Genomic DNA, 27,645 nt, shown 5'->3' with positions numbered 1-27,645 from the left:
GGCTAAAATCATTCCAACTACATAAATTACAGGTATGAAAGGTGCTGTTTTTGTGACAAACCAGTAAGGATGAAGACTGCAGCGCCAAGAAGACATTATGTCATTTGCTCCCACCTGATGCATGAGTCTGCCACAGAAGAGGGTAGAAGTGAAGATGGTGTGGATGTCCTTTTGCTGCTATTTACATTGAATGTTCATTATAAGTGATGCATAGAGGAGCCAAAAAAAAAAAAAAAGAATAAATAATAATAATAATAACGATTGAACATTATTGATCACACATTGGAGAAATTTATCTCTGCATTTAACCCATCCTTTTGGGGAGCAGTGGGCTGTCCTTTGGGGTGCCAGGGGAAGTTTTTCTTCAGATTTTTACTTCATAAAAAAAATAAAACAATGGAGAACATTGTTTTTTATTTGTACATATCCTTACAACTTTGATGGGTGTATATATATATAAAAAAAATGATATCAAGCATTCGAATTGATTTCTTAAACTTCCTTTTGGCTCTGAGGTAGGGGCAGTTTTATAAGGCACAAACAACAAGTAAAGAAGGCAGGGAAATCACACTCAATCACGCTGCAATGAAAAAATTTCAACAGCAGCTAAGATGCCACTGTGATAGTGGCAACTAATAAATAAGTAGTCAAAAACATTTAATATGTCTTAAATTGTTTATAAACAAGAAAACATATTGTCATAAATAAGAATCATTTGGAACATTGACCGAAAAAATCGTACAGATTCCGAACGCCGCTCTGGCTGCCCCACAAGACGAAATAAAAAAGCAAACATTAAGTTTTGAAGTTCTGAATCAGGGATATTATTCTTTCCTGTTTGTGCTGATCAGAGCAAACCTGTTTTTTGTCAGTACTCTCACTGATAAAATAATTTGGGCTGCACATATTCTTCTTCCTGTTATGCATCTGTAGCGGCCTTTGATGAACTGAATAAGGACATTTGCCAAACCATTTTTAAAGGACACCCATGTTTAATTAAACACATTCATCCGAATCTATCATTTAAAGCTACAGTGTGTAATAATTACAGGGATTATACAGTCAGAAATGTAATATATTATACATAACTATGTTATTTATCATCATCTACGAGCTCAGTCTCTTAACCTTAATATTTGCGTTGCCTTAGAATTTGTTATTTATAATTACATAGGAGCGGGTCTTGCAGCCATGGAGGCAGATATCTTTGCGCTACGGCAGCGCAGAGCCAACAAACTAGCGATTGCGAGATCGCCCATTACGCTCGAAAGTAACTACGGCAAGTTGAGAGAGATGAACTGAGACGGTACTGAACAATAGATGGTAGTATTATGCCTGAGTAGCGTTTAGTCTGCCTGAAACCAAAGAAGAAGAAGAAGCAGGTATACGGTGCATCAGTAACAAGACAGGTGATCAAGGCGGCAAGGCGTATCTATGTAAACAAACCTCATCACTTGAGAAGGTAGGTAATGCGGACGTCGTGGAAGACATTTTGTCCCATAACGCTCGCCGTACTGCTGGGGGGGAGAAGCGGTGGGGAGGAGATGTTCATGTTGCTGCGGTCTGCAGTCTGTACGTTAGATGTCGCTGAAAATTACACACTGTAGCTTTAAAGATAATTCAAGTTTTAATGATAAAACTGACTCCATAGAGATTTTTTTCATACTGGGATTGAACAGTATTAGATCATGCACCAGAACAGCTGATTTTATGTTTTGTATAAAGCCAGTTTTGTATAAAGCAGCTTGCACATGTCTGGCGGAGGCTGGGGTAATTTTTGATAGGCACCCAAAACGAAAAATTAAAAAAATTTATGTTTTCCCTTTTTCTTTGAGTTTTTAAATATTCTATTTTGTGTGGTAATGAAGTTAATAAAGAGTCCTTTCAAAGAACAAAGATTGGTTTCTCGTATTTTAATTGTTAGTTTAAAATTGAAAAAAACAAATGATATATGGAATCAACGCAAGCGCCCACTTTGAAGGGGCCAATGCCCTCCATACTAAGCCTTATTCCACAAAGGACTGGCAAAAACCTTTAACTTAGAAATGACAAGATGTAAAAACATTACATAGTCTTTAAGTTTGTCTTTGGAAGAAAGATCACAGAATTGGTTAGTAGTCAGTTGAGTCATTAACCATCAAGCATCATATAATTCAATTAAATTCAATTCAGTTTATTTATTTTGATGACAGATAAGAGTCTCAATACGATCTTTCTAATTTTAACTTTTCTCTGTTTGAGTCTCTCCAGGTTGAACTGGTCTAAACAGAGAAATATTGTTTTACCACACTGAGCCATCCTGTCATCTATCTTAAGTACTGCTCACTTTTTCTCTTCTGGGGCTTGAATGAACTGCTGAAATGTTGTAGAAAAATACAGCCTCCTTCACTTTCAGACCACTTTTTGACTTTTTCGCCCCCGGGTAAAAACACACAAGGAGAATGTTTTTTGTCAGCTCTACACTTAGCACTGTGTTGTAGCCTATATTGACAAAAAGATTAGGTTTTTTAGTTTCCAACTGGTCAAAGCAATCCAAGCTACAATATTAATAGACTGTTTGTAAACAACTAATGATTTCTCCTCTTACTTTGTTTCAGAATAAGGAAACTAACAATCAGTTGGTCGAGCAGGGTGCTGTTGTGGCAGAGGAAGAGGTAATCAAAAATTGTTCCTAACCGTCATGTAAATTACAATGTCTCGGGAAACCGAGGCCATACGAAAGTGTAATTACACATTTCTAATCTGTATATGAAGCATGAACTTCATTAGTCTAGAGAGCTGTAAAACGGCTCACATGGACATCCTATCAGCAGTGTGAAAATGATAGCAGTCTAGTGGTTTACTCCTCTCATGGCTTCTACCTTATTTCTCTTCATGATTTGGAGACAGAAGCTAATAGCCTCTGTTCTCTGATTAGATTCGGATTTCTTGGTTCACCCCGAAGATTAAAGTTGGAGGAGAGAAGTGCCTTTTGGCTATAGCTCTGATAAGGCCTGTAATTACAAGGTTTAATTTAAAACCTCAAGGCACACACTGTGGACTTAATAGTAAAGCTTTTCAAATAAATCACTAACACTCCTTTTAATTACTTTGGTAAATTATTTTGAAGAAACATGGCATAGTTGGGTGATATCTGCAGTCCTCCAAGCAGAAAACATCAGCGTGTGTCGGTAAAATCATTTGTGTTTGTGCCCCCAGCGTGGTCGCATCCTGGTGTCGCTATGCTACAACACAGAGAAGGGCTGCCTGCTGGTTGGGATCATACGCTGTGCCCATCTGGCTGCCATGGACTCCAACGGCTACTCTGACCCATTTGTCAAAATGTGAGTTAACATTGTAAAAAAATCAGATGCAGATACATGCAGATATCGTTGAAATGTCTTTGAGTTAAAAGAGAATGCAGGTTTGGAAAACAGACTGAATTAAATACAACACATTGTATCAAGGAAAAGGTTATTAGTCTTATTTTTCTCTCTGATTATTTTCAATTATTTAAAATGTTCATGATATACTAGTTTTAAAAAAGAAGAACATAAAATATGAATGCATTAAAGTATTTGTCCCTAAATGTATCTTTTGCTCTTTAATATTGAATTTAACATCCTTAGTGAAATGTGTGTATAATTTATTCAAGATGTATAATAACTACATATGCAAAATGTTAAAAAATAAAATATATATTTTTTTCCAATGACTCAGATGTTTTATAAGACAGAGACTATATTAATTAACTTATCAAATAGGATAATTAGGAATTGTTTTATCTAAAATTGAGGCATGAAGTAAACAATTTTGAATTGAACATAAACAACACTTTATTTTTTGGGGACTGTAGGTTTAATGAGGAACTTGTTATACATTTGACCAAAGTAAAATTGAAAGAGCTCTGGGGTTTAAATGTAATTTATTTTAAAATAAGTTTGCTGAAGTTGATTGGGCCTCATGAAACAGGGAGCCAGGTGGATTGGCATTAAGTTGAGGACTACCAGAAACAGGGGCTACAATGGAACAGTCGAAATGTCAAGGAGATGTTAAATCAAACACTTTAAGACATTCTTCAAAGAAATGTCTTATAGGATACAACAACTGATCTGTAGAATAACAGATTCAAATGGAAATTACAACATTTGGGTTCTATGATTGCTATTATCTCTAATATTGTTAAAATCATTACCAAATTGGAAATCATTTATCATGTGTATTTTCATAATTAGTTATTTTTATTATTATCAAATCTTTTGTTGTTTGTTTTATTTTAATGTGGAATCTAAGATAAATCCATCACATGTATGTATACAGACAGGATAGGGTAAATATGGTTGGGAACAAATAAGTCTTACATTAGCTCACTTGGTTTGAAATTAAAAAAATTACCTGCCCTCTGCTGCGATGGCTCATTAGTGTTACTCCCATATCTTCAAATTTCCTTAATCTTTGTTTTACATTTTTTTATTTAATCTCTTTTGTATATATGAGCCAATGTTTTATCACAATGTTTTTGAAAAGGTGCCCAAAGGTCCATCTGTCCGTCCGTCCGTCCGTCCGTCCGTCCGTCCGTCCGTCCGTCCGTCCATCCATCCATCCATCCATTCATCCATCCATCCATCCATCCATCCATCCATCCATCCATCGTTAAATACTGTAATTAAATTCAACCAGCACTACATCCAACCCTTATGCTATTGAATGCATATATTTCTATACATTTAATATTTTTCTGTGCACGCTGGGCTGGTGAGATTTCAGAGCTTGGAGACCGCTGAGTGAACCCAAAAGTGTTTTTTTCACACTTAAAATGAAGCACTAAAGCAGCTTAAAAGACTTAAATAGTGTCTTGCCGAGACACCAGAAAGCCACAAAACACAGCAGTGTCATAAATACATATATTTATTGGACACATTCCAAAACTTTATAGATTAAAGTGAAACAAAATTAAGCTTCAGTGATCTCTAGCAGCATTATCAGCCAGGGAAAGATGCCTCTTCAACTTTTGTAACCATGAAGTTCAATCTGTTTGATTAAGATCTCATCTGGTTCATCAATGCATTCCTTAAAGACACCATACACTGTTGGAGGCCTTGTCAGAAGCTTGTCAGAAAGGATTGGAAGATGGATGGAGCAGAATACATGGCTATGCTGGAAGAAACCCTGTTAAAATGTGCTAAAGACAAGAAACTTGAGTGAAGGTCTGCCTTCAAGCAAGGCCATCACCCAACATACAGCCGGCGACAGAAAAAAAGCATTGATTTAGATCATCACATCTTGATGTCCAATAATGAGATCCAAGTCACACTAAAAAATGGATGGCATAAACTTAACATTGATATGTAGAGGTTTTCATCCAATCCACTAACAAAATACTTCAAACTGCTGTGTAAATGAAGAAAAATTGTGTCCACTTTTCATATGTATTTTTGTATAGAATAGTCATAACTAAGGTTCAAATAGTTTTTCAAAATTTAATTGGTTGGTTTAAAATGTCTGGTGCTCATAAAGTGTTATGCAAGGTCTAGTTTTTATTTTCATTTTTTTCCTAATATTATTTTAATTGTAGTTCTCGTGTTTTGTTACTTTTAGTTTATGATGATAACCTTGGTCATAACCACAAATCATTTTCCCTCCATAACAAGACTCTAACACATTTGGGTTGGTCATGCCAGCACTGGGACTGTGTCATCTGCAACTTTTCCGTCCTCTTCTTTTAGGGTAGATGTGTCACGCATTTCAGAGTTGAGCTTTTAGAAAAAAGATTAATTTCTTGTCACTCTGTGTCACTCTGTGTCCCATTCAGCTGTGATCATGGAGCTTAACAGTGATCACTCTGTACGGCTTGGGCTTGTAAGTTACTGTGATTTTGTTGCACCTGGGTTGAGAGCATAACACCCTGTCACCAGGTTGGAGAGGGTGACAATTTCATTTTGGTTTTGGCCTCGTGGTCCCTCCTTGGAAGATCTTTAGCTGTTTTGTTGGGGGTGCTCACTGAAGGCATCTTTGTGTGCATCCTGCGAACTTGGCCGGCGATAACGTTGTTGTGTGTGGAGTTGACTGGTACACATGCAGGAACATGTAGAAATGCTGCTTCCAGGGTCAGTCTCTTTATGTTAGCAACATAGAAGCATTTTCCAAGTGGCGGCCTAGTGGTTAGGCTATAGGACTTGGAATCCTGAGGTTGTGAGTTCGAAACCAACTCCCATAGACTGCCACTCTGGGTCTCTAAATAGTTGAGTCTTGTTGAACTCACACTTATATCAGTTTAGTGTAAGGCCACGTTCCTTGAGTTGCTGGAACACAGCTCTTAGACTTTTGTTATGGTCAGCCTTTCTTGCCATGTAGAAGCTAATGTCGTCGCTGAGATTTTTCATCCATTCCCTGAAGTGCCTGATGGATAGCATTTTGAAACACCTGTGCAGCTGGGAGAGATGGCAAAGTTTAGGCACTTGTATCTTCTCTGACCTATGTGGGTTGTAAATCTGGTGAAGTACCTGCTGTTTGGGTATAGTTCCAGCTGATGGAAAGTGAAGTCAGATCAAGTTTAGAGAAAAGAGTCGCTCAATTCAGTTCATAAATGAAGTCGTCCATAGTAGGGGTCAGGTGACATTCTCTCTGGATAGCTGTGTTTGCTTTTCGCATATCGACACATATGTGCACCTTGTCTGGATTGTTATGCTTAGCTAATGTTACGATTGGTGAGACCCACGGGTGTTGGGCCTATCACACTACCCTTGTGAAACAGTGTGAACCGAACCAAACTTACATAATACTATTTCATCAGTAGGGATCGCTTTGGTTCAGTTCTGGCTCGGCTCTCAGATAACAAAGAGCACATGAGCAGACTGCGTCATCTCCTTACAGTCAGCCTCCATAATCATGAAATTTTAGAGATTCATAAAAATACTAGATTCGCTACCATGCCACACGATTTCCAGTAATGATTCTGCTTAGCAGTGTGATGAACCTCAACTCCTGTCATTGTTTCCTGCATCTGTAAGCCCTAATTAGACTATCATTTGTCATATCCACTTCCCAAAAGCCGACTCTGTCAAGTAAATTCACCAAAGGCTCCCTTCTTCGCCTGACTTTCCGCAAACTTCCTGAAAGTTACTGGCGCCGCCATGTTGGTTTACTTTTTTACCTCTAGAGAGCAGTAATACCGTAGATTGTCACTAGGAGGTGAGAAACCATGCTACTGTAGCATGATGTGTGAAGGAACCAAGCTCGGTACTCTTAAATCAAATCTCGGCATGAATCGGTTTTCAGAGGGTAGTGTAAATGGGAGCTGATATCTTCAGCTTTGAGTCTGAGTAGTTCTGCTTCGACTTTCTGTTGTATATGAAAAGGAACTCTGTGATTTGGCTAACATATGAGCTATATATCTGGATAATATGTAATGTCCCTTGACAATCTTTGAGCCTGCCAATGCCACCAAACAGCTTGTTGTGGCTGGTCACAATCACATTTACCACAGTGGAGTTCCGTGAGGGAGGAAAGCTATCACTTTTAATGAAATAAAAGTACCTTTAGTTTTAGGCTTGACTGAATTTTCTCTGCAAAGAGCCTCGAGATGACATGCTAGTGAACTGATGTTAAATATGTTAAATAAATGGAACTGAATTGAATAAATATGCATATCTTTGAAAAGTCATTTGAAATCTGAAAAAAATGCTGAAAAACTAAATTTACCCTGATAATACTGGGCTGCTAAATGAGATTCTTTTAATCTAAGTTGACAAATATGTCCTCAGAAACTAAATAACACAAAATTAACAGAAAAAATAAGACTAAAGGAGAGGCAACATATTTAGCTCTACATGCCTGACTGTGCTGACTCCAAGGCAGCGATAGTGACAGATAAAAACCCACACAGCTGTATCTCAGATCTGCTGGATGTACATGAAAACCAACAGTGCAGAGTGGAAAGATCCCACTTAGGACAACTTATTCTGTATCCACCAGCACCTTCAGGAGTGGTAGGTTTTCACGTGCCGTTGAGAAAGCAGAAGTTTAAAAATTTCTGTGGGTTTTAGGCTCCCTTGTTGAATGAAATTAGTTTTTGAAAAAAAAAACAGTCATCTAGGTTCACTTGAAAAGGATTTGATTTTGTTCTGCATTTATGTTTCACCTAGATATGGTGTATTTTTAGCCCAGACACAATTTCTCCTTAATGGGTTTAAATCTGGAACAGTTGCTGCTGAGTAAATCAGCAACGCTCTCAGTTGCACATCAACGTGTCTGGTTTTGTTTTATTCTTCAAACGTTAATCTTTAAAATAAATATTTCCTTTTGTGATCCAGAGGCTTGATGAGAGTTTGAAAGAGACAGCCAGCTTGTGTGAGATGCAGCATCAAAGACACTTCTGATAGAAATTTTGGGGTTGAGTCTGTTCTGTGATCTGTTAAACTCTCTGTGCAGAGATCCCTCTAAAGATCAGTGGGGGATTGGTTTGATGATGGGTCTTTCGAACGTACAATGCCCGAAAAAGTATGTTGTGCTTCAAGGTAGTTATTTTTCTTTTTAGATTTTTAGTCTACCTTATGTTAGCAATGTACCACAAATTGAGGCAGCAGTGGCAGCAGTTATACTATCAGGTGAAATATTCTAATCATTATTTTCATTTCCAGTTGTTAGCATATTAACCATAAAAAACATTGCAGTATTATTCAATTATTCATATCTATATACTTAAATTAAAGATGGACAACACAGAGTTCAGGCTTTTTTTCAGAACCTTTTTCTGTGTTTTATTAGTGAGATGGGAAAATTATGTTCTTCTGTACTCATCAAGGAGTCTTCAATGAAACAAATCATAGAACAAGAACAACTGCTAAAATAATTTTATATTATGCAGAACCATAAACCATAAACAACATAGATCCATAAATATGAGTCTAAATTTATTAGCAAGGGATTCATGAAAATCTAGTCTTTCTTCACTTATTTATCAGGAAAATATCATTTGTTTTGCAGTTTGTACATTATGATGTGTAGACAGACCCTAAATAGGTTTTGGGGCATATCAGTTTCCGGCCCCACCTCAGTGAACATTGGTCCCCTTCAGTGTTGTTTTCATCAACGATGGTGAAACTATCTGTGGTTGACACTCCTTTTTTCATGACGATAACGAAAACTGATGAGCTTAACATAAACCTTTGATGAGGAAAACATGATGAGTAATGGATGGGAGTTTTTGTTGACCAGAGAGGACTAAATAAAAACGTTAGCGGCTCATCTGTCAGACATAAAAAATCACTGTGGTGTAATCTGCTAAGCATTATCAGCCATGCTGATGCGTACTGTTTGGTTGTGTCGCTCACCTGGCGTGCAGCCTTGCACATTCTACCCCATTCCGTAAAAGTTCAAAAAATATCCACTGAACTTGGACTTTAATGACAACACCGTCAGAATCATAGACAGGTTTCAGATATTACAGGCTAACAATGGAACCAAACGACCCATTCATCGGTTACCATTTGCATGTTTCCAAGCGATACAAGGCTTTGTCTATATAAGACTCAAACTCACTGCGGATCCAGACATTTGAATTGAGAAAGCTTCCTGGATAGGTGGCAAGACGTCTTCAAATCTTGGAAACCAAGTCCAGTGGATATTTTATGAACTTTTACGGAATAACTATGACCTGGATGACTGAGAATCTTCATTCAGCATTCTACCCCCATGACAGAGCATCTCATTTGGCAGTCCATGCCAAACAAGATGTAGCTCGGAGCCGTCCAGAGTGTCCCCGATGCCGCAACCCCAGTGGGCAGGCAGGAGACCTATCCAGGACAGAGAAATAGTTCATAACTGTACAGTTCTGAGATCCAGGAGTCCGTAGTCTGACCAGGGGTTCCGGATCCAAGCAGAAACAGACAGATCCATGAGTCCAGTGTGAAGGCATTTTCAGAGTTCTATCAGTCCAGCAGCGAGCTCAGACAGACATGCTCAGATGCAGACAGGCATGCTCAGTTGTTGAGGGACATTGTACCAGGATAATTGCAGAAACTTGAAACTGGAATTAAAGCCGACCTCCCTCACGTTGCAAGCTAAAACCCTGAGGGCTCCCAGAGAAGAGCCAGAACCCCAGCTCCCCAACATGCAGAGCTAAAACCCTGAGGGCTCAGCGGAGAAGGGCTGGGACACGATCAGGAGACAAACACCAAACCCTCTAAATCCACTGGCCTCTGGGGACAGGAACATGAGCCAGGGACCTAGCTAAAACATGAATAACTAACACGACAACATAACACAAACAAACTAAGAACACAAAAATAAATTAAGAAATAATCATCAAGCCCTGATAGCTGGGCTTAACCATATAAATAGCAGAGGGAGCAAAAATAAGATGAAGGATTAGAGAGCGGGAAGGGAACGGCAGGTGAATGAAGTGAGTAATAAAATCAGCTACTGGGGCTGATCAGCTCCGATTATTATCATCATCCTCTATCACCTATTTCTTCCAGGTCACAATAGGTGATGCAAAATCTTCTTTCATTTCTGTCTAAAGAAATCCCTAAATGTTCTCCAAAGCAAATATTTAATTTTATACTGTTTATTTTCTTCAGGGGTGTCAAGCTGGTTCCAGAACTCATCTAGTCATTATGTTCAGGTTGGACTCACTTTATGAGATGGATGGAGTCTGGTGTGCTATTGCTTGGTTGGAAAGAAAACCTGCAGCCACACGGCCCTTTCTGGAACCAGTTTGACACCCCTATTTTAAGATGAAGACCCAGATGAAATCTAATCTTTGAGATCTTTGAATATTTTTATCTGATATTTCAATATTTTAGTTGACGTATTGAAAATCGGATACAGATTGTCATGGCATTATAAGACAATTATGTAAGTTCTCTTTGTATTTTTTTTAATATCAGACCCGTTTGAATTTAAATCTACTTTGACCCCTGAGCAGCAGTAACCAAGGGGTCGTTTTTTTCAGAAATAAAGCCAAAATTGCCAAAGTAGAAAGAAGAATGTTTTTGTTCTTTGCTTTTTTTTTTGAGCAATTAAGATTTTATTTATCTGTGTATAATGCATAATTCATAGTAGATCAGGAAGTGTTTCCTTTATCATGGAAACCTTGTATGTCAAAAATAATACTTCATTGTACATTTTTTTAGCTTGCATGTCTGCTATATTAACCAATATGACGTGTTAAACCAGATCTGCTATTTTCATGACTTTTTTTAGACACTTTTGTATAAAGTAGGGCATTAATTTATAAAAAAAAAAAGTTTATTTGAATTCTAGAAAAAAAGGTTGTCTGCCCAACAACAAGGATGAACTGCACGACAGCATTCTATACCCAGAAATTGTAGTATCTAGTTAAGAGCTGTCAGTCTGGTAAAGAATCCGGTTATTATTTAAAATTGTTAGCTGTTATTAATTGCAACAGAAAACTGACCTAAAACTAGACTAAAATATGTCAGAGTTTTAGTGGACTTAAACTGACTAAAACTACCATATATCGTTATGACTAAAATGTGACTAAAACTAATAATGGTTTTCGTTCTGGAGATGAAAACTAAGACTATATCCAAGATGGCTGTCAAAAAAAAAAAAACATTGGTCCCCATCTGAACATTGTCTTGCTCCGCCACTCCAAAAAGGATGAATGAATCTGCTTGCTATTTTAAGATATCGATAGTTCAACAGTGAGTTGGTAGTATAATACAAAGATAATGCTGGAGATTATGAAGTAATTTAAAAGCAGGGTAAGGCCATTTATAAAAAATAAAAAAATAGATTAATGAAAACTACCAAAAACATTGTAAAGAAAAAAGAAACAAAATCTATGACCAAAATCAAAAATTGAGCTGCAGAACATTTCTGAAAGCCACTGAAAGTAAAATTAATCTTTTTCTGCTCTGGGACAAGATGTTACAATGCAAAGAAACTATAAATGGGCAAATTCCTGAGCTCCAGATGCTGTCTGCCTGGCAAAGCCCAAGTTGCTTTGTCTTACAAGAGGATTCTGTTTGAAGATTGCTCAAGGTTCAAAAAAAGGAACAAAGCTCCACATCAGCAGTCCAGTTATGTAACAAAGCAACAATATATAATATTAAACTAAGCATAGGAAATGCATGATCTCCATTGGATTTTGATTACTTCCCTTATTAAACACTGTGCAATCCATCATTTGTAGACTGGCCAGATGAATCCTTTCACTTAAAGAAAACCCTATCTCTACATTGTACTCTTATCTCTGAAGCTGAGTTCAGACGGTCATTTGGCTGCTTGTATTCTGGATCACGTTCTCTTTGACTTGCAGCTCTAAAGACTTCCCACATATGTTACTATGGCGACACGAATAACAGGTGAACCTAAAAAATCGAAGTTGAGTCTTAACTTACTCATTTAACTCGGATGTCTTTTAGTGTGTGACTTTAGAAATGCCCTGATAACTTCCCCACAGCCTCAGGATCCAGGGATGAAGATAAAGAGGACATTTGGTTTGCCAAAAGGGACAGGCTTGAGAAGGCTAAATGGGTTGGACGGAGAGGTGGTAGCCAGGCCACAGTGCAGAACAAATCTGCTTAGAGGCAGGATTGCATTTTACCATTGGAAAAGAAGAGGAATTACTAAATGCCCCAGAGCATTAAATGAAAAAGCCCCCTCTCTTATCAACCTACGCTAACAGAACATTCAGGAGATCACTGGAAGGCAGTGCAGACAGATATACTGCAGGTCTGATAAGGAAAGAGCAAGCTGGTATATCATTGTCACTGCTTCAACAGGGAGCCTTGTCAACAAAAATAAGACAATTAAGCAAGATTAAGCAAGATTAATCAGTTTGTGTATTTATTTTTTTTTTTTTACTTAAATGGTTTACTGTAACATAAGGATCTTTTAACCAGCTCAGTTTACAGCATGATCTGGAGCTGTTTAAGGCGTAACCTCTGATCCAATCAGTCCCTAAAAGCATAATTGGTTGGCTAACTTTTCCTTGATCAGAAAAATTAAACTGAAGCAAAATACTAATAGGATGTAAAAGTCTCAGGGATTTTCCAGTGATTGTCTCAGTTTAAGGCATGTTGTCGTTTTTTTTTTTATGTTTTTTGTTGTAGAACTGTAAAGCAAAAAAGAGACTGAAAGAAATCAAACATTTTGACAGGTAAAGCCATTTATTGTACTTCGATTGTCTTGAATATTTGCTGAAGGATACCATTCAACATTCTGTAACCAAATGGCAGCCCACTGCTCCCCAAGTTTTGGCCTAGTGGTTAGAGCAATGCGCTTGTGCTCTGAGAAGTTTGAAAGTACCTGGTTCGATCCGCACAGCCTGCACTCTTGCTCCCTGAGCAAGACTCTTAACCCTATACTGCTCCCTGGGCGGCGCATAATTGCAGTCCACTGCTCCCCAAGGGGATGGGTCAAATGCGGATGTGAATTTCTCCAGCGTAAGATTAATATAGTTCAGTTATTATTATGATTATTTAATATTGTTATTATTATAATTTATGTTAACCTAACTTTACTTCTTTATAGTTCCTTTTTAAAGGGCCGCACAGTGATGCAGTGGGTAGCACTGCTGCCTTGCAGCAACAAGGGTCCAGGTCCGATTCCCAGCCCAAAGTCTTTCTGCATGGAGTTTGCATGTTCTCCCTGTGCATGGTTGGGTTCTCTCTTGGTACTCCAGCTTACTCCCACGGTCCAAAAACATAACTGTTAGGCTGACTGGCTTCTCTAAATTCTCCTTAGGTGTGAATGGTTGTTTGTCTCTGTGTTGCCCTGTGATAGACTGGCTACCTGTCCAGGGTGTACCCTGCCTCTCGCCCATTGACAGCTTTAGATAGGCAAAAGCACCCCTCATGACCCAGGCCAGGATAAGTCTTAGGGAAAATTTCATAATATAATAATGTGAACATCTGTATGCATATTTATTCCATACCATACCATAGTCATACCATGCATGTATGACCATATAAATACACTGTCTATGAAGATAGCATAAGTCAATGTAACTTAGATGCGCAAATTCTCAGTCATCTAGGTCTTTGCAACAACAAATCAAGCTAAAATTGTATTGACTCAGAACAGAAGACCCAGTATTCAGTATAGACAGACAGTGGGATAACTTCAAAAAGCATTAATTAAAACACTGATGGTTAGCAGATCTGTGGCAGCAGCGACTAGGGAGTTGGAGGCAGGTAACTCTGGTTATATAGTTCAATCCATACCCAGAGAACGAGGTAAATACAAGCCGGGCAGCTGACAGGATGCAGCGGTTGCAGCACAGAGTTCCAGATGGTGAAGCCAGCTGGAACTCTGGAAGCCTATAAGTAATACTGGAAAACTTTCAGCACCAAAGGTTCAAGAATAATCTGGCACTGATGGCTTGGACCAAGCAGTTTAAATAGAAGCAGGTCGATCAGATTAGCAGTGATGAAAAACAGGGCAGAGCTTGACAGGTGAATTGAACAAGCAATAAAGCCAGCCATGACATATATCAGACGCAACGAGACTTTGGCTTTTTCTGTAAATGTTTTGTGTCAGTTCTGGTGGCTTACCCCCGAGCAACATGTAGCAGGAGCACTGATGTTTTTAGGTACATGGAGGCCCATCATGCTAAGCACATTTCAAGTCAGATGCAAACTGTTCCAAACACTGTTCACCTGGGTCATTGGAGTCTGATTTTCTTTGCCATGATGAGACTGCTTGTGTAATTTCTTTGCAATGAGTTTTAAAGTCAGGATTATTTATCCTGTCAGCTAAAACCACAGTGTTTCCCCTCTGTTTAGTGTTGGCATTTCTCTTAAAAAAAAAAAAAAAGAAAACTTTGAATTCCTTCACTTCTTTCAAACCATCTGTACTCTCTGTTCAGATCTGAACATCATGGTCGTCAAAGGTGTGCCCTTTGTTATTGAGGTGTGCTGCTAATTCTTTCCCTGAGCTGCTGACTCGTGTGTCAAACAAGCAGTCCTCACTGCACTTGATCACATGAACAATGCCGCTCAGCTTGGGTTTGGGTGTTCTGTCTTTGGGTTGAACAGGTTTTTGTCTTAGAGCGTTTTTGGGTTTGAAATTTACTGGTATGTATTGTTTAGAGAAAATCCTCCTGACATCTTTGTTTCCTTTTTATTTCTCCACTTTAAAATTTCTCTTTGGACTAACCTAGATTAAATTAGGTGCAAAGTTAATGCCCAAAATAAGTAAAATGCATAAATTGGGCATTAATGTCTTTTATCTTGTCTCAAAACAGTACTTGGAGAATTGGATTAAAGAATTTAAAGAAATTAAATACCTGGTAGATCTTTGGAGCAATTAGGGTTAAGTACAAATACATGTCTCATTTTACAATCATGCATTTTTCTGTGTTGGTTCATAATCTAGAATTGTTTAATATACATTAAAGTTTGTAAATGAAAAAACATGATAATAAAAAGGTTGAAGTGGGTGTGAATGTGGGTGTGAAAATTATACTTTGGACCAGCTGTTGATTATTCTAAATGTTGAGGGTTGAATAATGGTGCAAATCATTAGTATGACTGTTTTGTGTTACTGTCATTTTTCACACAGTTAAAATTGCTCACACGTGTACTGTATATGAGCTTTTAAAAAGCCAGAACTTTGTTGGAGAAATAAAAAAACAACAACCGTGAGATAGATGGAATTTCCTCATAAGAAATAAAAAAGGACAAAAGAAAAATCAGCATTTTTAGTACAGAAATCTAGTCTTAATAAGAAAAGCATATGTGATACCTTCTTAAAGGCTATAATTTTTAAAAGGTACTATAACAGAGTAGGTTAAGCTAAACCAGAGATGGCAAAAGTACTCACTTTCCGTACTTGAGTAAAAGTACAGATACTTGAGTTAAAAAATACTCTGGTAAAAGTGGAATTACTGATTAAACGTCTTTACTCAAGTTAAAGTAACAAAGTACAGGCTTGTAAATTTACTTAAAGTATAAAAGTAAAAGTAGAAACCACTTTTTTCATGCCGTTGCCTACATTTTAAATGGATGTCTGCCAATAGGACTAGATCTCCGTTGTGTTCATTTTCAATCATCTCGTCGTCCATACTACTATGCTAACGCCACCGCCACCAAGCTGCAAATATTTGCCGCGAATGAATACCCCCGAATCTGTCGATTCATCTTGTAGTGGTGCGTCAAATGCAACGTAGATTCCCATCCAATTAGATTGAATTTGGTATTGATGACGTGAAAAATAATAACGGTAACTCCATTGAAATGATTCAAAACTAAAGTAACGAGCCAATTTTTTTAAATGTAAGGAGTAGAAAGTACAGATATTTGTGTGAAAATGTAAGGAGTAGAAGTAAAAAGTCGCCATAAAAATAAGTAGTAAAGTAAAGTAAAGATATCAGAAAAATCTACTTGAGTACTGTAACGAAGTATTTGTACTTCGTTACTTCCCATCTCTGATCTAAACACATACGTACCTGTAACTAAGCTCAGTCTAAAAATCAAATAAGAAGCAAAGAGTGCATTAAGAGTCTATCTTTGGGCAAAATCTGCATAAATATGACTCCAGAGTTTGTCATTAGGTTACACTAAGGACCTGGCTCCATCATGCTGGTGTTGTGAATTTATATTCAATTCCCAGCCAGCTGGGAATTCATATTTCTGAACACACGTCCTACTAGCTGTGTGTTAGAACAATTAATGGAAGAGTGATTTGAGCTCAAATCATGGTCAGACAGATAATTCTGCACATACATGGAATAAGTTTACCAAAACTTCTGTTCAAAATATAAGAGATTATTAACAAAAATCATTCAGCTCTAAGTCAAACATATTTCAATTAAAAACTCTTAACTAAAACTAGTGAAACTCAACTAAACTACACTACCATGTACAAACCCCATAATTAAACCTAACCTATAATTAAATGATTCTTTACCCTCTTTGAAATAGCTAGCAGCGAATAGACATGAGGATTCCATTAAATGGCTCTTGGTCATACTTGGTAATCGAAATGTAATGAGCATATGAGGAACACGTGAACACTAATTTTATATCAGTGTTTAAACCAGGGGTGTCAAACTGGTTCCAGAAAGGACCGTGTGGCTGCAGGTTTTCTTTCCAACCAAGCAATAGCACACCAGACTCCAGTCATCTCATGATGATGTTCAGATTGGACTCACTTGATGAGATGACTGGAGTCTGGTGTGCTATTGCTTGGTTGGAAAGAAAACCTGCAGCCACACGGTCCTTTCTGGAACCAGTTTGACACCCCTGGTTTAAACCCTTATTGAAATAAAGCTTGCCCAAGCTTCAACAAGAGCTCCAAAGATATTACTGTAGCAGAGAAAGCATACAGTCCATCCTATTAGCTTTGTCTTTACCCATCAGTAAACACATTAAATCATCAAAATACATATTGTTTGTTCTGTCCCTAATTGTGCCAGATCTGCAAACCTCTTTCCATGAACGTTTTTGGAAGGTTTGAGTTTCATCCAGCAACAGCTTAGCAGGGCACGCTCACAGCAAAGATGGGGGGGGGGGGGGGGGGGGGGGGCTCACACCCGGCTCACACCCAGGGATCTTCAGGAGACTTTATCCTCCAGTCTGGCTCTGTAAGGGTCTCCATGGCGGTTGCCTCTTCCGATGTGAACCCTCAGCCAGCTTCATGGGAAAGGGTTCATGAAATCTTGTGTGATGTGGTTTTACTGTCCTCAACACAGAGGGGGGTGGCAAGTCACACCTCTCTGGGAGTTGCTGTGGAGGCAGTTGGCTGAAAAAGGGGAGTGGGGGGGTTGCTGAGGTCTCACAGCTGTTTATGAACCAAAACTTTGTCTACTTCTCTGGTATTCATGTCGAGATGAAACATGGACAATGGTTGCAATGTCCAAAACCACGATCCTGGCACAACACTGTAAAAACTGTCATATTAAAATACTTTTATTCTATATGAAAAAGATATTTGTTTGATATCTACATGTGACTATAAGGTTGAAGTTTTAAAACCACAAACCCTATAAGTCTACAACTCTGAGAAAGGATGAATGTGAAAAATGGTATCTGAAAAATGTTTGATTGTTGTGTGTTTGGATTCTATCACCAATAAACTAATAACATAAAAAATGTTTAACTTAAAATGTGACAATTTACTCATACCGGAGATAAGTACATATAGATTAATTTAAAAAAGCATTTAAACCTACCTACAACCTACTCTTCAGTAGCCATTTAATCAGCAGAGTTTATGAGACGGTAGCTGTAAAGACACATAAATTGCACTTTGGCAAAAATTTAAATTTCGATACAATTATTATACTGAAGTTTAAAGCTTTTGGATCTAGTGTACTCAAAATGTATCTTTCTTTGTAGTAAACCCAAAAGGATGGAGCATTAAAAACATAAGCTGCAATCATTGTGTAAGCCAGGAAAAGTGTTCTGCTCTTACTGACTGACATTCAGCCTACAAGCACTTTTGTCCAAAGGTCAGAACTATCCAAGAGCTATGCCTTCCATTAAATCGGACAAATGCGCCTGCAGTCCATTCTGCACACATCTAACATATGTAAAAACTAGAGTGCTCTTCTATACAAAACATGAAAAGGCATCAAAACTGCAAACATGCCAGATGTTCCTGCTGACCATGCTTACTGCCTGCCATAGTTTGCAGCCTTCCTTTTTCTGGACTTGCGTGTGGAAGAAAACCCATCTCTTCTCTGCTGTAGGAATATATTTAGCTCATTTCCTCTAAATGTTGTTCCTTCTCTTCATCACTTTCCTTTTGCCGTTGTTGAGTTTGTGTGTTTTAAATTATTTTGACTGTAACACCAGCTCCCTCTCCCCTGCCTCATCCTGCCACTTCTCAGTGTTCTTTGCTGCTTTTATTTCTCTGTTTTGTTTTGTTCTCCTCCATTTTGACATGCAGTGAGGAGTGCTTTAGCCTTAAAATTCTCATGACTCCAACAGTTAGGCTGCCGAGCTGTGACTTTGACATGTGGCTCATATGGTGAAAAGGCAAACCTCAGAGAAAAATGTGCTTTTCGACAGATATTTTTTGCTGTTGTTGCTCTTTCATTGTGTCCTTCACACTTCATTACATTCAATTCAAACATAAAAAAGAAGAAAAGGGGAAACTGAAAAGGTTTAAGTAGTTATTTTTTGTGTAGGAGCAAGATAAATATTACGAAGAGAGTAGGTGCTAAATGTTAAATTATGTCCCCTGCATTTTTGGTTTTCTGTCCATGATGGTACTGCATGTCTATTTGAAACTCTATCTCTATTTTGAAAAACTAGTTTTCATTGAATTGAAATGTTGATTATATCTAATTCGAAGGTAAACTCAAGACTTAGTTTACAACATAAGATAGGAAACAATATTGGGTTTTGGTTTAGAGTGATCATTCCTATTTCTGTTGTTTTACTAAGTTTCATTTTATAAAATAAAAACTTAGACATGTTTAAGTGTCGGATGATTCTAATGCCCAAAAGATTAAAGATGTATGTGCTCATTGTATAGTTGTCAGAGTCCGATTTGAACTATCTTCTTTAATCTTGTATTGTGTAAACACATTCATGTCCAACACATAAAGAAAGGTCACCTGCTATTACCAGTGTTGGAATATTAAGAGTCTTTCTGTTTGTTTAGACTAGTATAAACTGTGGACTGGTCTGAGTAACCCAGCTTAGCTTTTTAATTATTCAATCTCCCCATCTTTGTCTTGAGCTGCTATATGAGCGTCTATTTTAAGAGGTCGGCTACTCAAAAAAGCACGGCCTAAAAAGGAGGAAAGTGAAGGGAAGGAGCGGCGGGACAGTGTGAACAGAGGACATCTCCGAACACTGAACTGTTTAAAATAATGTTGTTTCCCTTCTGTCCTTTATCATATTTTGGTACCAAACAATTCCTTATCTACTATGAATTATGCGTTTCACACAAATCCATAAAATCTTCTTTGCTCCAAAAAAAAACAAATAACAAAAGCATTCTTCTTGCTATTTTGGCTTTATTTCTGAGAATTTACTACTCAGTTACTCCTGCTCAGAGGTCAAAGTAGATTTAAATTCACAGGGTTTTGATATAAAAAAAATACAGAAAGAACCTAACTAATTGCCTTGTAATGATATGGCAATCCAGACCTAAATTGAATGAATATGCTAACAAAAATGTTGAAATATTTAAAGGAAATAGAAGAAAATGTTTGAATGACAATACAAGGAAACATTTACATCATATTTAAATAGATAGAAACAAAAACAATTAGAGAGATATATACAAAGACCTATGTACCTTTTCACCTGGCTCTCTATCCAAACATAAAATAATTCAATGAAACATTGTATTTGGATATAACTTAGGGATTCCTTTTGGTAGAAATTAAAGAATGCTTAGTGTCACCTCTTGTGAGCTGGAATAAATAAGATCCTAATAGTTAGACAAAGGTTATTTTTACGCTTGGCAGAGGATGATCAGTCACATAGTTTATTAAGTAGCGATTGAAGAGCTATATTGCTGAGAGCGAAGCATTAGAGTGGAGCGTGAAGCGTAGACTTCTGCAGAAAGACGCATTTCTGCACAGGCACAGAGGGAAGATCAGAGCAGTGTGTCAGAGTTCAACCTACAGGTGCTGGTCATAAAATTAGAATATCATGAAAAAGTAGATTGATTTCAGTAATTCCATTTAAAAAGTGAAACTTGTATATTATATTCATACATTACATACAAACTCATATATTTCAGATGTTTATTTTGTTTAATTTTGATGATTACAAATGACAACAAATGAAAATCTCAAATTCATCATATCAGAAAATTAGAATATTGTGAAAAGGTTCAAAATTGATGGCCCCTGGTGCCACACTCTAATCAGCTAATTAACTCAAACCACCTGCAAAAGCCTTTAAATGGTCTTTCAGTCTAGTTCTATAGGCTACACAATCATGGGGAAGACTGCTGACTTGACAGTAGTCCAAAAGACGACCATCAACACCTTGCACAAGGAGGGCAAGACACAAAAGGTCATCGCTAAAGAGGCTGGCTGTTCACAGAGCTCAGTGTCCAAGCACATTAATAGAGAGGCGAAGGGAAGGAAAAGATGTGGTCGAAAAAAGTGTACAAGCAAGAGAGATACCCGCACCCTGGAGAGGATTGTGAAACAAAACCCATTAAAAAATGTGGGGGAGATTCACAAAGAGTGGACTGCAGCTGGAGTGAGTGCTTCAAGAACCACCACACACAGACGTATGAAAGACATGGGTTTCTGCTGTCGCATTCCTTGTGTCAAGCCACTCTTGAACCACAGACAGCGTCAGAAGCGTCTTGCCTGGGCTAAAGAGAAACAGGACTGGACTGCTGGTGAGTGGTCCAAAGCCATGTTCTCTGATGAAAGTAAATTTTGCATTTCCTTTGGAAATCAAGGTCCCAGAGTCTGGAGGAAAAGAAGAGAGGCACTTTATCCACGTTGCTTGAAGTCCAGTGTAAAGTTTCCACAGTCAGTGATGGTTTGGGGTGCCATGTCATCTGCTGGTGTTGGTCCATTGTGTTTTCTGAGGTCCAGGGTCAACGCAGCCACATACCAGGAAGTTTTAGAGCACTTCATGCTTCCTGCAGCTGACCAACTTTTTGGAGATGCAGATTTCATTTTCCAACAGGACTTGGCACCTGCACACAGTGCCAAAGCTACCAGTACCTGGTTGAAGGACCATGGTATCCCTGTTCTTAATTGGCCAGCAAACTCTCCTGACCTTAACCCCATAGAAAATCTATGGGGTATTGTGAAGAAGAAGATGCAATACACCAGACCCAACAATTCAGAAGAGCTAAAAGCCACTATTAGAGCAACCTGGGCTATCATAACACCTGAGCAGTGCCACAGACTGATCGACTCCATGCCACGCCGCATTGCTGCAGTAATACAGGCCAAAGGAGGCCCAACTAAATACTGAGTGCTGTACATGCTCATACTTTTCATGTTCATACTTTTCAGTTGGCCAACATTTCTATAAATCCTTTGTTTTTATTGGTCTTCAGTAATATTCTAATTTTCTGATATGATGAATTTGAGATTTTCATTTGTTGTCATTTGTAATCATCAAAATTAAACAAAATAAACATCTGAAATATATGAGTTTGTATGTAATGTATGAATATAATATACAAGTTTCACTTTTTAAATGGAATTACTGAAATCAATCTACTTTTTCATGATATTCTAATTTTATGACCAGCACCTGTATAGTACTGGACCATTCTGGGTTATTTTCTCAGACCCTGCTGCTGCTGCCTTGATCCATCAGTGCTCCTGCAGCATGCTCGGCAGGTGGACGTTAGGATAAGACAGGATGCAGCAGCATGGCTGTTACTGTTTAGCTTGTTTAACAGATTACAGCGCAATAATGTATTTTAAACGTCAGATGTTGATGTGCTTTTTTTTATTTAGTCTCGTCTTGTTGACAAAAACTCAAACCCCTGACTCATCATGTTTTATTCATCAAAGATGCACGTTTAGCTCTTCAGTTTTTGTTTTTGTGCAAAAAAAGGTGCAACAACTAAATGATTTTGTCATCCTCATCGTTGACGAAAACATCATTGCCTATCTGTCATGCTAATTCCTACATTAAGGCCCCCTGCTAATCAGGGCAAAACCAACAGTGAAGCAGGTCTTGCGGTGGACGGAGGGGTCCATAGAGAAACTCCAGGATTGTTTTGAATGCTCTGACTGGAACATGTTAAAAGCTGCAGCTACATATGACAACAAGATAAATATGGACGAGAATGCCATGTCTGCGTCAGCCTACACCAGCAAATGCATTGAAAACAACAACATAGCAAAGAACATCACCACCTGGGCCAACCAATGCCCCTGGATGAGTAGGGAGGTTCTGAAATTGCTAAAAGCACTTAAACCGTGCCATCAAATCAGCAAAGCAGAACCACAACTGGAAGATCCAGGAACTCTTCCACGATGCCAGCAACACCAGGAGGATATGGCGAGGCATACGGACAATCACAGACTACAACACACACCCTCCCTTCCAGTGGGTGCACACGGTAGATGTTGCAGTGGAAAAAATAACACAAAGTGAGAGTACATTTGATCCAACACTAACTAAGAGGGAGACCAAATGTACTCCTGAGTGTTACTTTAACACTGCAACATTTACTGTGCAGCTGATGCTGACTTCCTAAATGGGTTTGTTATGGGCCTAATCAGAGACGACAACGGCCAGGACTACAAAGAGGAGTCGGAGCAGCTGGTGGGCTGGTGAAGAGATAACAGCCTGATCCTGAATGTGGAGAAGACGTAGGAGTTCATTGTCGACTTCAGGAAGAACCAGCCTAACCATGCTACGCTGCTCATCAACAGCTCAGCTGTAGAGGTGGTCAGCAGCACCAAATTCTTGGGGGTGCAAATCACAGACAAACTCACCTGGACTATAAACACCGCCTCACTAGTCAAAAGGGCACAGAAGCACTTGCACTTCCTGCGGAGGATGAGGAGAGCCCAGCTACCCCACCCATCCTCACAACCTTCTACAGAAGCACCATAGAGAGTGTTCTGACCAGCTGTCTCACTGTGTGGTGTGGAGGCTGCAGCGTCTCAGACTGGAAGAAGATGAGAATAGTGGTGAGAACATCAGAAAGGATCATCAGGGCTCCTCTTCCCTCCATCAAAGACATTTCATCCCAGCACTGCGTGTCCCGATCCCGTAACATCATCAGTGACCCCTCACACCCTCACCTAGGACTGTTCTCCCTATTGCCCCTGGGAAGAGGCTTTTGCAGCATCAACTGCAGGTTCAACAGATTCTGCAAACAGCTTTTTCCCCACTGCCATTAGACAGCTGAACTGTTGGAAAAAAACTCTAAATCAAGTCACAGACTCTCCACCACACTGATAACACCAAACCAAAAAGAACTAAACTCAAAAATGTTTTTCTACTGCATTTTTGCACCATGGGTATTTGTCTATGCACTACTCTTAACTTCCATATCAATGTGTTTTGCACCATGTTTTTCATCACTGCTGCACTTTATGAAATGGAAATGTTCATTTCACTGCTAAGCTGCTGCTCATTTACTGTGAAAGTTGAACAAAGAGAAATTTCATTCTGTATAAACTTTGTGTAAACAAAATGACAATAAAAGCTGTCTAAGTTTAAGATAGTTCTCTATTTTACATTGATTATAATCTATTATATTTAATGATGATGCATGTAGGAGAGAGTTCTCCTCACTTGCTCATGAGAAAATCAGGTCTTTTTAACAATTGTTGTCCTTATCAGTCAGTGCAAGCTGGTGGACTACAATAATGGAGGTTCAGAGTATTAATATTGTGTTGGTTAGAGAGCCACTGATTTAGCAGTGACGTTCCATTTTTTAGAAAAACTATGAGGGAAAAAAATCTATGGGATAATCCTTGCTTATCTCTGTGGGCCAGCCTCCTTCTGTAATAAATTACTCCATTAATTTTTTGTGGTTATTTAGAGTTTGGTTGATGGTATGCAGCCTCTACTTTTTATTAATACAGTCAGTATAATGAATGTTACTCTGATTATAGGACTTGGGTGTTTGGGATTTGCACAGTTATTTACTACAATTTGAAATGTCCCTGGGATTTAACCTCACCTTTTTCATTTATATTAGCGAAACAGAAGGTTTGTTCTGTTGGTCCTCTCATTTATTTATTTTCATTTCTTTTTTAAAACACCAAAAAAAGACAATTTTTAGATGCCAGGTATTAAAAATTGCACAACCTTCTTACACAACACATTTTAGATCTTTCCTCTCGGATGTTACAAACATTTTTATCTAAGATAAAAAGTCAGCATACACTTACGTATCATTGGCATCAGTGTCCTCCATTGTTGTTTTTTTTTCTTTTTTGTTTTGTGTACTATGGTGGCCTTTTAGGCCAGTATATTAGATGGTAGCCAACAGTACATGGGCCAGGGTGGTAAAAAGAATATCTCAAGACAATATCTTAATCCTGTGAATGAATATATTAAGTCCTGTACAATCCAGCATAAGAGACATTTTGTCACTTTGTGGTGTACAGATCTAGATGTGGCAAAGACAGTAAAAGGCCTTGATTCTGCAGCATCTATTAGCAGCAAAGTGCAGCTCTGAAAGCCTCTTTTTGACAGCCAGATAAAATCCATCACACCATGGCAGCAATACACACCACCAAACTCCTTGAGAGACAGAAACGGCACCATTGCCAGCCAATAAGGCCAAGCCCTGGGGAAGCCTCAGACCAGTGAGTCAGTTTATGACAGTGCAAGTGTCTGCCCCTTAGTGAGAATATTTAATTTATTTCTTCTGCTCATGTTTAAAAAATTTAGTTATATTCATTTGTTTCATTGTAAATTTATTACTGTATAAAAATAATTTAGTTGGCAATATTAAAATAAATCTCTTTTCCTAATTTCATATTATTTCAATAATATGAAAGGGTTAACTCTCTTAAATAAAGGAGAGTTTTTCAATCAAATATTTTGTCTAAATAATTAACTCCTTAACTGTTCCATGTGGAAAAGTAAAGAGCCATTTTATTATCCAGGCAAACTGCTTTGCTTCAAATGGGTGTTCATATCTATGGAAGAATAGAAGATTATTGATTTTGAGATATTTCCCACTAGGCTCTCAAAAATGTAGCGAACCTGGTGCGTTTGAAAAATTTATCCACTTTAACCAGTGGTAAATTAATAAAATAAATCAGGGGTTGATATGTGCAATATTTAGAAGATTATTTCACATAACATTTAAATGATTGGTAGATTCTTCCAAATCCACTCTAAAAAATGGAATGCAATATATTTTGGGTTTTCGGATCCTTAAAATTGTGACTGTGACTGTGACTGTTTTTGGTTAAACTGTCCCTGGAAGGGTTTGCATTTTTCTAAAAAGAACAACACACTATCAGCATATTTGGTGGAGTCCATTAGTAAGGTCTCCAGCAAAAAATAAAAATAAAAAATTGAGCACAAGTAAACATCATGTACCATCAGTGACATATCAATCCATCCATCCATCCATCCATCCATCCATCCATCCATCTATCCATTATCTGACACACTTGTCCCGAGTGGGGTCGCGAGGGGTGCTGGTGCCTATATCTAGCTGTCAATGGGCGAGAGGCGGGGTACACCCTGGACAGGTTGCCAGTCCATCAGTGACATATATACACTCACCGGCCACTTTATTAGGTACCTCATGCTTGTAACGGGTTGGACCACCTTTTGCCTTCAGAACTGCCTCATTTCTTCGTGGCATAGATTCAACAAGGTGCTGGAAGCATTCCTCAGGGAGTTTGGTCCATATTGACATGATGGCATCACACAGTTGCCGCAGATTTGTCGGCTGCACATCCATGATGCAAATCTCCCGTTCCACCACATCCCAAAGATTGGATTGTGATCTGGTGACTGTGGAGGCCATTTGAGTACAGTGAACTCATTGTCATGTTCAAGAAACCAGTCTGAGATGATTCCAGCTTTATGACATGGCGCATTATCCTGCTGAAAGTAGCCATCAGAAGTTGGGTACATTGTGGTCATAAAGGGATGGACATGGTCAGCAACAATACTCAGGTAGGCTGTGGCGTTGCAACGATGCTCAATTGGTACCAAGGGGCCCAAAGAGTGCCAAGAAAATATTCCCCACACCATGACACCACCAGCCTGAACCGTTGATACAAGGCAGGATGGATCCATGCTTTCATGTTGTAGACGCCAAATTCTGACCCTACCATCTGAATTTCGCAGCAGAAATTGAGACTCATCAGACCAGGCAACGTTTTTCCAATCTTCTATTGTCCGATTTCGATGAGCTTGTGCAAATTGTAGCCTCAGTTTCCTGTTCTTAGCTGAAAGGAGTGGCACACGGTGTGGTCTTCTGCTGCTGTAGCCCATCTGCCTCAAAGTTCAACGTACTGTGCGTTCAGAGATGCTCTTCTGCCCACCTTGGTTGTAACGGGTGGTTATTTGAATCACTGTTGCCCTTCTATCAGCTCGAACCAGTCTGGCCATTCTCCTCTGACCTCTGGCATCAACAAGGCATTTCCGCCCACAGAACTGCCGCTCACTGGATGTTTTTTCTTTTTCGGACCATTCTCTGTAAACCCTAGAGATGGTTGCGTGTGAAAATCCCAGTAGATCAGCAGTTTCTGAAATACTCAGACCAGCCCTTCTGGCACCAGCAATCATGCCACGTTTAACGTCACTCAAATCCCCTTTCTTCCCCATACTGATGCTCGGTTTGAACTGCAGGAGATTGTCTTGACCATGTCTACATGCCTAAATGCACTAAGTTGCCGCCATGTGATTGGCTGCTTAGAAATTAAGTGTTAACGAGCAGTTGGACAGGTGTACCTAATAAAGTGGCCGGTGAGTGTATATACAATTATGCTATATGTTTAAATCAGAGCCTATGTCTGAAAAGGGTTATGAAGAAACTTATAAAAAAAATTAAACTTATTTAAGCATACCCTTTCACCTTCTTTACTCCTGTACGTATACAATATTACTACGTTCTTTTTGACAGATAGTCTTTACTCATGGATATTTCCATTAACTGCGCAAATAAATTAGTCTATATACATGTTGACATATATGTGCATAGACTATATATGAGGGAATTAGGAGAGTTGAGACCCTTTCTGGTGTTTCTCTTAAAATCGAAGCTCTGAAGAATCAAGCCTTTTTTTTATACTAAGAATAGGAAAGCTTT

General features: G+C 38.5%; 1 protein-coding gene across 1 annotated transcript in view; it reads left to right on the top strand.

Annotated features, from left to right (window-relative positions):
* Nucleotides 1–27,645, top strand: part of doc2d (double C2-like domains, delta) — an 85,714-nt gene that overhangs the window by 42,549 nt on the left and 15,520 nt on the right. Inside the window, exons 6-7 of the mRNA XM_038276073.1 lie at nucleotides 2,598–2,654; nucleotides 3,199–3,323. Of these exons, the coding sequence (XP_038132001.1) occupies nucleotides 2,598–2,654; nucleotides 3,199–3,323 (182 nt within the window). The remainder of the gene's footprint in view (nucleotides 1–2,597; nucleotides 2,655–3,198; nucleotides 3,324–27,645) is intronic.

The sequence above is a fragment of the Cyprinodon tularosa genome, unplaced genomic scaffold, assembly GCF_016077235.1.
Source record: "Cyprinodon tularosa strain WSP-4 unplaced genomic scaffold, ASM1607723v1 ctg993, whole genome shotgun sequence".
NCBI classification, from domain to species: domain Eukaryota; kingdom Metazoa; phylum Chordata; class Actinopteri; order Cyprinodontiformes; family Cyprinodontidae; genus Cyprinodon; species Cyprinodon tularosa.
Note: the sequence above shows the minus strand (reverse complement) of the source record. Positions and strands in the feature narration are given on the sequence as shown.